The sequence below is a fragment of the Vigna umbellata genome, chromosome 1 (genome assembly GCF_029865625.1).
Source record: "Vigna umbellata cultivar VRB3 chromosome 1, Vumbellata_1.0, whole genome shotgun sequence".
NCBI lineage: Eukaryota > Viridiplantae > Streptophyta > Magnoliopsida > Fabales > Fabaceae > Vigna > Vigna umbellata.
The window spans coordinates 29,932,086-29,946,737 of NC_142165.1; the positions used below are offsets into that span (position 1 = coordinate 29,932,086).

Below are 14,652 nucleotides of genomic sequence, written 5' to 3' on the forward strand. Positions count from 1 at the left end.
TCGCCCAAAGGCTTCAGCTTGTGAGACCTGTAGAAAAAAATATTTTCTATTTTAATTTTTATATTTTGTAGTTTATTTGTTATACTTTGTGGTATTGAATAATTAATCATGGTGCATATTTTCTTTTTGATATTTGTGAGTACTAAAAGATATGTTTTATTATCTTATTAAATGATGAGGTATGTATGTATATAATATTAAATCCAAAAATACACTCTAAAATATACTCATAATACAACCTCTATTTTAACTATATAAATTATTGTAAATGTGACCTTTTATTTTGAATGCATAGAGTTTATATCCTTTATCATTTTTTTCCACCGTGGGGTATCTTAAAAATTTGGTGGCACATAGCTTTTCTTATATTATTAAGTGAAACAAAACATTATTCTATATCTTAAACGTAAATTCTCTCCACCCATCCACATAACATACACCTTTTCTTTTCATTCAACCATGGGACCTTCTCTTTGTGGTAGCACATTAAGTTTTAGTAAGCAAAGATACAATACCCAATAAAATCAAGGAGACATCCATAAATCATGCATATCAATTTTGGGTATGTGGCCCTTTCCTTTTATTATACATATAAAGCTAGGAATGATTATAAAACCTTATCAATGGGAGAGAGGGGGAAGTGGGGAGAGTTGTTTTCTGGAAGTGTAAAAGAATGATGGTAAGCAAAGGAGGAAGCTTGAGATTTAAAGCACCAAGAGTTGGAAATTTTGACTGCAAAAGAGGTAGGGAACTAAACCTTTCTTATATATATATATATATATATATATATATATATATATATATATATATATATATATATATATATATATATATATATATTTTATGATCATGAATATGAGCTATGAACTATTAAAATTTTGGTAATGGTAGCTATCTATTCACTTGTGTAAATTTAGTGTTCATGATTATGATTTTATTATTTTCGAGTTATCGTGGTAAAACCTTCCTTTTAACTTTGTTTACCGTTGGATTTAGCTACAATTTTAATATATGAGTTCTAATACCTCTTTCTTCCCTTTGACTGTTCAGATCATTAATTAAAAGTCTTTACATGGAGAAATAAATCCTACATGTTGGAGTAAATAAATTATCACTATAATTATGTTACTAAGTGCTCTCAGTAAAATATAGATTCTAACCTATTTGACTGTTAGATCAACTTGAAAGTTGGATATGTGATTTCTAATATATATTACTACACTTTGATCGATCGGATTTGTAATTGGTAGTCTATGTTATGAGAAATTAATTTCGCCATTTTGAGAAATCTGATGAACACTATATTTTTGTTCTTAAGTTATCTTGGTAAAAACTTCAAATTTTATTTCATTTACTGTTAGATTGACTCTAAATTTTAATATGTTGTTCAAAAGACATATTAAGTCATCTTGACCGTTCAGATTTATAATTAGATGTTTGTGCTTAGAGGAATTCATTCCACATTTTGAGTAGAGTCGAAAACCACTTAAATTTCTATTCTTAAGTTACCTCGATAAAACTTCAATATCTACCTAGTTAACCGTTATATTAACCTGAAATTTTAATATGTTGTTCCTAACACATAGTTATTTACTTTAACGGTTTAGATTTTTAGTCGGAGGTATAGATTTGGAGATATTAGGTTCGTATCTTCTCAAGGATCTCAATATTGCTTAATTTCTATTTTTGGATCATTTATACAAAAGTTAAGGATTCCGCCTTATTAACTGTTGGATCGGACTGAAAATTTTACCATAGGTTTTAAACATGTTGTTAATTAGTTTGATTACTTCAGATATTTAATTAATGATTTATGTAAAGAGTAGTATTTCCACGCAATAGTAAATATATTTGTATTGGGTGGCATCTTGAGTAATTATATTCTTGAATTGTATGTGTAGTTGTATTTTAAGAATTGGAAGATGAGTTATATGAGATATTCTATATTAGAAATTAAATTATATTGAAGATGACTAAGTTGTAATCATTATTTGAGTTAAATCATGGATTGTAAATCTGTTGATGGTAAGTCAGTGTAGTATAGGCATTCTTGCAATAATTATAAATCCAAATTTTATTTATTTATTTTCCTACAACTTTGGTAAGTCAGGAAGGGGAGAGGTTCAGGGTTGGACACTACTTTGGTGAGTAGGTGGGAGGATGAGATGTTAGTTTGACATAAACTGCACTGCTTTGGTAAGTAGGTGGAGTGTCCCATGCTATGGTACTTTGGTAAGTAGATAATATCTCTTTGTTGTGCTACTTTGCTAGTAGAAAATATCACCTTGTTGTGCTACTTTGGTAAGTAAACAATATCACCTTTGTTGTGCTACTTTGGTAAGTAGACAATATCACCCTTTTGTACTACTTTGGCAAGCAGACATAAGGATCATTAACTATTCTAATTTGATAAGTAGACAGGATGATAATACATTGTAATGTTTCTAGTAAGTGGAATGATGATTTGGACTTGAGAAGTATTGTTTGATATCAATGCAATGACTTGTTCTTGAGTATGTTTAAGATGTATGAGTTGGACTGATTGTTACACTTGTGATATTAGTAAAACTGTGGATGATGTATCCTTCTTGTTTCGGTTAGCTTACCCTATTGTTGTGTTTATGCTTATGAATGCAATGATCGTATAATGTGTGATATTATACGAGAGCAGATGTTATTACAAATGAAGATGAAACGATATAAAGAGAGGATTTATGGTGGGGAAACTTTATTTGGGGTTTTAAATGTATTTGGAGAACTTTATTGTTCGTTTGATTTGTAATTTTAATTAAATTTTCTCAGTTGTATGAAGTTTCATATTTTTTTATGGTATCAGACGTTTTGTTAATATATATATATATATATATATATATATATATATAAAAGTAATTTCAAAAATTTTGTGAAAAGTTTTAAATTGCATGTGATACTCTGAGATGGGGTGTTACACGACTCGTGTTGAGTATAGTGCACCGATGCACGTAGTATCAGTATTTTTACTCGTTAGTCCTTAAGAAATTGAGGAGATAGCTCTAAAGTTGTGATGGAAGACAACTCAAATCATCTGCTATTAAGAGCAGGTTAAGATGATGCAATGCAAGGAACGACATTGGTTTGTGGATGATTTGACTATGATGTTAAGGCTCTAATGAAATATGTTTTTATGATTTATCATATTTTTGTGTTTAATATGAATATATTTTGTTATATGTTATAATATTTCTGCTTTGTCACCCTTGCATGTTTGTGGTGATGGTTTTCATATGTGATGATCGTACTTGTACGAAATAGATGGTGTTTCATATAAGACCAGTTTGAAGTAGCTGATGAGAGTTGGGACGGTTAAGTTTGGGGTTGATTATTTATTTTTCATTGTTTTAAAATTTTTAGACTTGGTACTTTTATGTAAAACTGACATTTCGATATTTTCACTTTGTATGAGCGACATTTATAGTTATGGTTTTGCTTCCGCATTATAATCGAATAAAGTTTTTTATTATCTAAAATGAATGTTTTATGGAAATGTTTTGAGAAAAATTATATACTAGTGACATTCTGTTACGGGTGTTACACCTAGTCTATGTGCCAGTTTTGGACATAGGTGTAAACGGGCTAACTTTGTGGGTGACATGATGTATGTATTGGTAATGTCTCTATAAAAAGCAGTGTAGGTTTCCACAAGTGTACAACCTTATGTGATTTCGCATGAACCTTTCATCTAGATGATCAAGTCTAGAATGATGCGATGATTGAGTCTAGTATGATTATTGCATAATAATATGATTATTGATATGCGTAGTAACATATTTATGCATATTTTATGAATGATATGTTGCATGTTAGCTCACCCCTACTTGGTTGTATTGTGTTGGTATTTATGTTTGTATGATAATCGTATAACATGTGTGTTATATGAGAGTACATGAGGAAACAACGACTGATCCAATGCCAATAAAGAGAGAAGCGGGGGAATAGAAGAAGTATTTCTAGTCATTGCATGAGTGTTTTATTAAAAATATGTATTCCATGTGAACCCCTTTATATTTACCTATTGGACAAGTGTAATAATGTTACAACATGTTAATCATGAAGTATTAAGTGTGAGATAATTGAGATGTTAAAAAAAACATAAAATGCTTATTATTATTTTTTTCTTAATATCTAATTCACTTTCAATAACTCACCAACAAACATCAACTGTGAATAGACATGTTTGAAACTAGTTAAATATTAAAACCTAAAAAAGTTTAAAAGTTGAATTCACCCTTCTTGAACTTAGTTCCTTTTTTCAAAAGTTTTTCTTCGTGAAAATTTGAATTACAAGTTTATTCAATACATTCAAGAAAATAAAACATAATTTGTAGATTTTTTTTTTTATGTTAATCATCATAAAGGTTTTCCATTTGAGTGTATGAAAAGTATGCCAAGTGACTTAGATTTATAACAGGCAAACAATTTCTATAAAACAAAAATAAAAGATGATGAGAAAAAGACATTTACGTTCATGTTAGTTAAATCTTGGTTTTCTAACTGAACATAAAGATAAAACTTAAATATAATTTTGGGATAAGAGGATTAAACACACGAAATTAAGATGAAATTGGAATTAAAAGCACTACTTATAAAAAAGTATCTTACTTTGTAATTAAGTGGGAAGTGCAAATGATAGTTGATGAGAACTCAATAAATAATAAGTAAAACCATAGATACCACTATTTTGCAAAACACAAATCATGCAAAACAATATAAGTAAGGAGGAGTATATTACCAAGGAATTATACAAAAGTTAGACCAAGCGAAACAAAGATGTGGTGAACAAAAACAAATACTCTTTTAATTGGTGGTCATATTTATGTTCGATGTATCAGAAATTCGGCACACTACCTTAACAAAAAATTATGAATTCCTACTATTTTATACTATTATTCTTCTAACAGTTAGATTATTAGACTTTACTAATTGAAGAACTTCTCTTTTATACTTTCATAATTTATCAAAAATAAAAGTCTTACCCTCTTTTTTTTTTTTTGTATAATTCATTCTATTATCTCTGTATTTCTACATTTACATAATTTAAGAAGCAAACTTTTAACTATATCAATTTTAACTAGTCTAGTAGCAATAGCATTTTTAAAAATCTAACTTCATTCATTATCCACATTGTTACTACTCTCTTCTATTTTTTCACCCACCGTAGGGCAATGGCATGATAGAAGAGTCTAACGTTGCATTGGTCAAAGATCAAATGCTGTCAAATTTGGGCATCCATTTTCCCTGCTTTTCTTTCCTGCGCTTCCAGGGTACCACTTGCTTAAATGTTTCACAAATGCTTACCTGCAGTAAGAAAAATGGTTCATAATAAGATTTTAACATCACAACCAAACCAAATCTCCTTCTAGTCAATGTGAAACTATTTTAGTTGTTTTTAGTGAAAGAAAAATGGAAAATGTTGCTATATCTGAAGTGCAACTTTTCGTACCTAAAAGAAGGGACAGATATTTCAATCCATTAAAATATGTTAGTGTCTTTGTTTGCTTTTATATTAAAATATGTATGTTAGTGTCTTTGTTTGCTTTTATAGTAAAATATGATGCCTTTTCCGTCCACTTTCCTCTGTTAAGATTATAATCATTTGTTTGTATGACGAAAATAACAAAGAAACTGAATAGGAGAAACCAATTTTTTTTATAATTTAAAAAAAAACAAAATTAAACTTTTAAAATCACTGGAGGCTTTGGTAGAACTAAAAGAGGTGTGTTCTGTAAATGAAGGTTATGAATTTAATTTCATTAAAAATACATTATTTACTATACCACTCTATATCAAATTAAACCAAAATTGTGTCGGTTCAAATTAAATAATATTAAAGTTTTGTGGTATGATTTTAATTGAAATGAAAAGAAAAAATAATTAAAATTATGTTGGATCTATACTACTTCTCATTTTACTCAGAAATTATGTTAGATCAATGTAATTTCACTTTAAAATCGTGTCATGTATATAAACACGGCTATCATTTTAAATTAACTATGCTTATCATTTTGTAGAAAGTTGATTTCACTTTTACTTTCTTCTTATAATTCCATTAAATCAATTTCTCGTCCAATATAATTTTAAAAAATTGTTTCCAAACAGAGTCACCGAAAAGATATATTTTCATCTTCTTTTTACACTTCTAAAAGTAAATTTCCCTTAAGATCATCACTTTCCCTAATTAGCAGAACGCATCTCAAAGAACACGATGAAATGGAAAAGAAACGAAGCTTACATACCCACACGTGTGAACTTCGGTGGGAAAGACTCGAAAAGCTTCCTTTTCTTCTAACCCTTGTGATCTTCACCTTGCCAGTTCCCTCCACAGTTGAACTAGAAAAGCCAAAACTACCCTCCTCTGGCTCGTTTTTCTTCAACGCGCTCCACCTGTTAGACGCGAAATTGGCATTCCACGTGTCCTTCGAGGGCCTACACGACGTCGTAAAAGACATGGCGCGTCCAACATAAGGTCCGTCCAGCACGGTTGTCGGCGACGAACCCTTGCCCTCCAACAAAACCAACCTCGGAGGCAGTTCCAAGGTTCTAGCCACGTCATCATTACCCTTGGGCCTGGATCCGCTGTGGCAGGGCCTAGGCCTCCCCGGCGCCTCCTCCCACTCGAACGGAACAGACACCGCCGTCCGTGGTGGCGGAGTAGGCAAATCCGGCAGCATGCTCCCCCGAGAAATTGTTAGTAGAGAGAGCTTGGGCGGTGTTTTTGGTTCGTCTTGGCGGAGCTTCTTTTTCTCTGAGCCCATTATTGTGAAGGTAAATGAGTGAAGTGTGGGTAGCGTGAGCGTGTAGTTTTTATAGAGCGAGTCAACAAGTGTTTGTTAGATTTGGATAGAGTGACCACAAGTGAGTTATGTGTGATTCTGACCAAGTTTTAGTAGGCTCCTATGGCGCTTCTTCACGGGAAGATACGCATTTTTATTTTTCTATATTATTATTATCGTTGGAGGTGGATCCCGCCTTGACTATTTCTAAATGCTGGAAAACCACAATCAACGGTCACTAACACGTTTAAGTCTTCGGAGTAATGGATGGGAGAAATCCTCATTGGTGAAATCCATGACTTTAAATGTTAGTTACGACATTTAAATATAATAATAAATCATGTGAGATATATTTAATATAATATTGTGTTGAACAGTTTTTATCCTAATCTTTATTAACTGTTTCAAGACCTAGAGCCGCGGTATTAAATATATTAAAAATTGAGCATGATATAGTATTTTATAATGGTTTTGACATTTAAGTTAATTTCTGATAAAAAAACGTGGATTTCTTTTTAATTTGTAAAGGTTTTTCAAAACTCTATAGCTAGAATTATCACAATCGTGTGAGTGTTTGAGAAAAGAGAAAACAAGAACTATAGAGCATAATTGTGAATGAATATCAATATAAGTGTATTAGATACAGCAGAAGCAAAGAATATATACAAAGAGAAAGAGAGAAAAAGAAAACAAAATTAACAAAATTATTCTATCACATTGTAACCGAACGATTTTCGAATTTTCACCATACGGTAATCTTCAGCCGTTCGGTAGTCTTCAACCGTTCTGTTATTTAGTCGTTCAGTAGTCTTCAGTCGGTTTAGTAGTCTTCAACTCTCTACATTCGTTCAGCAAGATCCTGTTATCCACCGTTCGGTAACAACAAAAGAAGAGATCTGTGAAGATCTCTATCATCCTCCCTCAAGATAAACATGGATATTATGCATGTTTAGCTTGGAAGTAATAGTATTAAAAGGAGAAGGATAAAGAGACTTGGTGAAAACGTCCGCAACTTGATTGGTAGAAGAAACATGAAGAAGCTTGATGAGACCATCTTGAAGCTTTGGTCTAGCAATGTGGCAGTCTATATCTATATGCTTCGTTCTTTCATGAAAGGTGGGATTCTTGGCAATGTGGATAGCAGAATTGTTGTCACAATAGACCGAGTAAGGAGTCGGGCACGGTATATGCAGATCTTTTAAAAGACATTGCAGCCATTGCAGTTCATAAGTTAGAGAAGCTAAGGACCTGTATTCGGCTTCAGAAGAAGATTTGGAAACGGTGGTTTGTTTCTTTGACTTGCAAGAAATAAGAGCAGTTCCAAGAAAAACACGGAAACCAGAGATGGATCTTCTAGTGGTAGCACAAGTAGCCCAATCAGAATCAAAGCATGCATGAACGCGGAAGGAATTATCAGCAGCATATAACAGACTAGAACTAGGAGCATTCTTTAAATATCTAATGATCCTCATGGCTTGTTGCATATGAGGTTAACGAGGAGTAGAAACAAACTTGCTAAGTTGTTGGACGGAAAAAGCAATGTCGGGCCGCGTATTAGTGAGATAGAGTAATCGTCCAATAAGACGCCAGTAAGAAGAAGGATCTCTAAGAGGGATACCTTCATTAGCATGAAGTTTAACAAAAGGATCGGCAGGTGTTGGAGCAGGTTTACATCCTAGCATACCAACTTCAGAAATCAATTCAAGATAGTATTTTCTCTGATTGATATATAATCCAGCTTGAGATCTAGCAATTTCGAATCCCAAAAAATATTTGAGATCTCCAAGATTTTTCATGTGAAACTTGTTGTGGAGGTGATCTTTGACAGTAGTGATTTTAGACAAGTTATTTCCAGATAGAAGGATATCATCAACATATACCACAATAATGGTGATAATAGAGGGAGTATGTTTGATAAATAAAGAGTGGTCGGGTGAACTTTGTGTATACCCAATAGAAAGTAATTCTGATGTGAGTTTGTGATTCCAATTTCTGCTGGCTTGCTTTAAACCATAAAGAGACTTTTGAAGCTTGCAAACAAGATCGGGAGTAGATGGACAAAGACCAGGGGGAGGCTTCATGTATATATCTTTAGTTAAATCACCATGGAGAAAGGCATTGTCAACATCTAACTGATGAAGAAACCATTGGTTGATAGCCACAAGAGCAAGCACAAGACGAACAGTGGTGATTTTAACACAGAGAAAAAGTTTCATAATAATCCAAGCCTTCAATTTGAGTGAAACCTCTTTCCACTAAACGAGCTTTATATATGTCAATAGAGCCATTCGGTTTACGCTTGATACGATAAACCCAACGACAACTGATGGGTTTCTTACTAGTAGGGAGATTCACCAAAGTCCATGTTTGGTTTCTTTCAAGAGCACAAAGTTCAGAATTCATAGCCTGCTGCCAACATTCAAATTTGCTGGCCTCTTTAAAGGAAGATGGTTTAACTTGTGCAGAAATATTATGACAAAAAGAAGCATGATTAGAAGAGCAATTATCGTAAGAAAGGAACAAATGCATAGGATACGGGGTAGTATGGGATGAGGGAATGCATAATGATCTAAATATTTAGGTCTACTTTTGTTTCTAAGAGAAACTCTTTGTCCAACAGTAGGAATAATAACACTATCAAAAGTATGATTAGAAGTGTTACTAGTTGGATAATTTGGGGCAGTGGAAACAGGTTCCATATGTGGAAAATAAAAAAGAATAACATCAGAAATATCATCATGTGTAGGAGACGAAGGTGAAGTTAAAGAAGTTTGATATGGAAAAATATGTTAATGAAAAATGACATTTTGTGAAACAATAGTAGAGTGTGAATGCAAATCATACAACACAAACTCTTTGGTTACAGATTTGTATCCAAGAAAAATGCATTTGTTGCTTATGGAATCAAGTTTTGTGCGACCTACAGTAACAGAGTTGGAGTATGATAACCATCCAAAAACTTTTAGATTTGAAAAATCAGGTTTGGTGGAATAAACTAGTTCATAAGGAGATTTATTTTGTAGAAAAGGGGTTGGCAGTCTATTAATAATATGAATGGCAAGCTTTATAGCATAAGACCAAAAAATGTTTGGAACTTTGAATTGAAATAGAAGAGATCGACAAACATTGAGAATGTGTTGATGCTTGCTTTCAACAATGCCATTTTTGTTGAGGAGTAGCAACACAAGTAGTTTCATGAAAAATGTCTTTGGTAGAATAAAAATCATTAAGAAGAAATTATTTTCCATTGTCATATCTTATAATTTTAAGTTTAGAAGAAAACTGGTTTTCAGTTAAAAGAATGAAGTTTGGAAGTAAAGATTTGACGTCATATTTGTGTTTCAAAAGAAGAAGCCATGTGAAACGACTATAGTCATCAACAATGGTAAAAAAATATTTATATCAATCAATGGAAGTAATAGAAATGGGGCCCCAAATATCAACATGAATGAGATGAAAGAAACATGGAGATTTAGTTTTGCTAACAGAAAATTGAAGACGTTTTTGTTTAGCAAAAGCACAAGCATCACAAGCATCAATAGATTGAAAAGGAATATCAGAATATTGGAAAGCTAATGTCTGGAAAATTTTATTTGAAGGATGACCAAGTTTCATGTGCCACAAATTACCAAAATCACTAGAACTATTATGAAAAACAGAATGAAAGACATTTAATTCTGAAGTACTAATGATATTATTACTAAGGAGATAAAAGAGTCTGTGGTAGTTTTTAGCTACTCCAATCGTCTGGTAAGTATCCATCTACACAATGAGACAACTATTTTAATGAAAGATAATGAAACAATTATTTGAATGTAACAGTTTAGATATAGAAATAAGATGAACAGAGAAATTGGGAACAAATAGACTATTGTGGAAAACCAAATTTCCTAAAATAATAGTCCCTAATAATTTAGCAGTAACGAAACTGTGATTTGGTAAACGTATAGAAATAGGAGTGATAGGATGTAAAGAATTAAAAAGAAATTTTGAAGAACATATATGATCAGTAGCTCCACTATCTATAATCCAAGAAGAAAAACTAGGCGTAAAAGGAGAACCTGATGACTGTGGAGTGCACTGATTGACGATGGCCATCCTAGGAGTAGAACGTTGAGACTATTTCAACAATCCAAGAATAGCATCATATTGTTCCTTAGAAAAAAGACATTGAACTTGAGTTGTATCAACAGAGGAGTCATTGAAGGTGTGTGAAACAACATCAGTAAGATTGATAGAGGGATTGGAGGGAGCAGAATTTTGTTTGATGGTTGGTTTATAACCTTGAGGAAGGCCATATTTGATCCAACAATTGTCAAAGGTGTGATTTGTTCTTTTACAATGATCACAATATTTAGCACGACCACCAAATTTACTGGTACGTCCTCGTCCACGAGAGGGATTAAAAGTCTTGTTCTGAGGGTACTGGAAATTGAAATTAGCCATGGAATGTTGTGGAATTTGTGAGGAGGAATTATGAAATTCCCATTCTTGTTGAAGGACCAAAGAAAAAGTTTTAGGGAGAGTCGGCATAGGTCCCATTAGCATAATCTGAGAACGGACTTGGGAAAATTCATCGTTTAATCCATGAAGAAACTTGTTGACAGAATCATCGTTGCACTCTTGTTGAATATTGGCCAATAAGCCACAATTACAAGGAGAAGTGCAGGTGCAGACAAGAAGTGTCTTATACAAAGAAAGTTCTTTCCAAATTATTTGAAGACGAGTATAATACTGAGAGACAGTAGAACCACCTTGTTTACAAGAGTGAAGTTCTTCTTGGAGATCAGCGATGCGAAACTTATCACCATGAGAAAAATGTTGGAGAAGATCGTTCCAAATCTCGTACATAGAATCCATCCACATAACAGATTGTTTGATAGGTAGAGTCATGGAACGCATCAGCCATGAGATCACCATTTTGTTGCATCTCTTCTAGGCTTCATGAAGAACATCATCAGGAGGAGGACAAGAAAGAGTACCAAGAATGAATTTGTGTTTGTTCTTGGTTTCAAGAGCGACAAACATATCATGCCTTCATTGTGATAATTGGTGTCGGAGAGAGGAGGATTAACAAGAACGAGGGCTGAGTTCTTACCAGGATGAAGAAAAAGAGGGTCGGCAGGGTTAGAAAGATGATCGATGGTAGAAATTGAGGTTGCCATGAGAAAAGATCTGGAGATGAAGAAAGGGGCAAAGAAAGAACCATAATTATTGTCTTTCTTCTGATACCATGTGAGTGTTTGAGAAAAGAAAAAACAAGAACTCTAGACAGAGCATAATTGTGAATAAATATCAGTAGAAGTGTATTAGATACAATGGAAGCAAAGAATATATACAAAAAGGAAGAGGGAAAAAGAAAACAGAATTAACAAAACTATTATATAACACTATAACCGAACGCCTTCCAAGTTTCCACCGTACGACAGTCTTCAATCGTTCGGTAGTCTTCAGTCGTTCGGTTATTTAGTCGTTCGGTAGTCTTTAGCTCTCTGCAGCCGCTCGGCAAGATCCTGTTACCCACCGTTTGGTAACAACAGAAGAAGAGATCTGTGAAGATATCTATTAATTTATGAAGGTTTTTCGGAACTCCTAGAAATGAAATAGGGTCAACGAATCTAATAATAAGAACAATAATATAAAAATCCAGCAATCATAATTTCAAATTAATCTAATAAGCTTCAGAATTATCCTTATTGACATAGTAAGCTCTAATACATACTTGTCAAGCTCTAGGACCATGCAACTAAGCTCTAGGACCATGCAACTAAGCTCTAGGACCAATTGGCCAAGCTTGTTGAGCTCCATGGAAGAGTTGTAGAGCTCCCACCGCTCAATGAGAACCATGGCGCTTAACGCCATACATTCTAACTGCCTCTACCAAGTGGTTTGCAACCTTGCACTTAGCGGAAGCCATCATGCGCTCAACGCTAACTGTAACGCACTAAATTTTAGGGTGTCATGGATTATTAAAAACCGATAATATTAACTTTCTATCGTAGTGTGGAAATGAATTTTTTTTCAAAAACCTTAACATTTAAGCATGCATAATTTATTCAAAGCATATGAGTTCCAAAAGACTGTTCCAATTTCATTATTCAAAATAATGACATTAATGAAAGAAATAAAATAACTCCAATTACATTCTCTTTAAATTTAAACAAAATAACTTTTAGTAAAAATCCCAAGTCTGTTCTTTGTCATCACTCGAAGCTATCATGCCTCAACAAGATATGCAACATCATCTATTCACTTATAACACATTATAGGATTATCGTCGATAATTTCATTCACAAACACACAAACACAAACAGGTATGGGGTAAGCTACGATAAAACAATCATAATCATAATAATAAGATATAAGCACACTCATTATACCCCCATAAACAATAGTAATAAAAATGGGGTTCCTAATCCGTTAACATAACAACTCAATCATAATAAATTACTCGATTCTCGATCCACGATCCACGATCATCTATATTCGATCCTCGATCCTTGACTCTAAGCCTAAACTATTGATTTATCCATTCATTAGCACCTATGTTAACTGCACAACTAAAGTACCTAAAAAGCACAATGATATTAACGGCGATGATCATTTAATGTATTATACGTGAGCAAATGATGTGCAGATGGTGCCGAGGCTTGATAGGTTCAAGAGATAACGGGAAACAAATTTGGGATTTTAATGAAAGCTAGTTTTGTTAACTTTAAGACAATGTAGTTGTAGTTGTTTCATTACATTCATTATTTTCATTATTTTGAATAATGTAATTGGACAAGTCGTTTGGAACTCATATTCTTTGAATAAATTATGCATGTTTAAATTATGTTTTTGTGCTGTAAGGAAGTTTTAAAATTATCGATTTTTAATAACCCGTGACACCATCAAATTTGGGGCGTTACATTTGACGTATAGTCAACTTAGTTATATCAGTTACAATAATAGGCGTGACAACTTGTTATTGATAATCATATGAATCATATGGTTGTTGAGGATAGTAATCATATTTTTTATTACTTTAATATGAAAAAATATTTTTCATTTTTCAAAGAGGTTTTGTGAAAAGACATAAGTTGAAAGCTTGTTGGGTAGACTTCAAGGAAAGATAGGTATGTTTCAATGGACAACTTCCTTATCTTTCCATAGCCAAAGTATTCCCCAACTAGTTTTACAAATTTTCCAACAAAATTCCTCAAACAGAAATTATGAATTTTTTTACTAAATTAAAATAACTAAAGAAAGTAAAATAAAATAAATAATAGAAAAAAATAGAGCAAAAGAAAATGTTAGTGATAAATAAAAATAAAATTAAAATAACAAAAATAAAATAAGAACTAAAATGATAGAAATTCTAACTGCGCCAAATTGGATAACATTGTCGACGCACAATCAAATTAATACTATTAAACTATAGCAACTTCAGTATTGCAAAGATAGTAACCAAAAAAAATATATTATTGTTAAAAATAGGATTTATCATTGGTTATCTAAAGATTATTATTCAAATAATTATCTTAGATTTTCAAATTAACCAAAGTACATTCTCATTTAAAACAACAACTTTGTAGATTAACCATAGTAAATTTAACCAAAGTACATTCCCAAGTAAATATTACTTTGTCTAATCATGTCTATTCTTTTACCTCTTATATCAAATAAAAAGCTAATTAACCAAAGTAAATTCTTGATTAATTCTTGTTAAAGTTTTCACCTTTAATCAAAGTACATTCTCAATTATTGGCAAAGTCTCATTCAATCATATGAAAGTTTCTAACTTTAATCAAAGTAAATTTTCAATTAAAAGTAAAACTCTTGGGCTCATATGATTGATAAG

At 32.4% G+C, this 14,652-nt stretch overlaps 2 protein-coding genes across 3 annotated transcripts; both read right to left on the bottom strand.

Annotated features, from left to right (window-relative positions):
- Window positions 1-4,826: 4,826 nt before the first annotated feature.
- LOC124836788 (uncharacterized protein At4g00950-like) lies at window positions 4,827-6,910 on the bottom strand. 2 transcript variants are annotated; one of them, XM_047311989.2, is made up of 2 exons: window positions 6,269-6,910; window positions 4,827-5,334 (listed from the first exon to the last, which is right to left on the bottom strand). In XM_047311989.2, exons 1-2 carry the CDS (start codon window positions 6,789-6,791, stop codon window positions 5,321-5,323), a joined length of 537 nt encoding a protein of 178 aa, XP_047167945.2. In that variant the 5' UTR covers window positions 6,792-6,910; the 3' UTR covers window positions 4,827-5,320. The 2 variants fall into 2 exon arrangements, with proteins under 2 accessions (XP_047167945.2, XP_087958948.1); XM_088102822.1 differs by having other exon boundaries at window positions 6,273-6,902.
- A 4,018-nt stretch (window positions 6,911-10,928) lies between these two features.
- On the bottom strand, window positions 10,929-11,702 carry LOC124836785 (uncharacterized). Its single transcript, XM_088102962.1, has one exon. The coding sequence runs from the start codon at window positions 11,700-11,702 to the stop codon at window positions 10,929-10,931; it is 774 nt and encodes a 257-aa protein (XP_087959088.1).
- Between the last annotated feature and the right edge of the window lie 2,950 nt (window positions 11,703-14,652).

What these genes read in the sequence shown, in the direction of transcription:
- LOC124836788 (XM_088102822.1), bottom strand. Translation starts at nt 6,791, where the DNA reads ATGGGCTCAGAGAAAAAGAAGCTCCGCCAAGACGAACCAAAAACACCG. An exon ending in ACCGAAGTTCACACGTGTGG is followed by an intron (nt 5,335 to 6,272) that starts GTATGTAAGCTT and finishes TTCTTACTGCAG; the next exon opens with GTAAGCATTTGTGAAACATT.
- LOC124836785 (XM_088102962.1), bottom strand. Translation starts at nt 11,702, where the DNA reads ATGACTCTACCTATCAAACAATCTGTTATGTGGATGGATTCTATGTAC.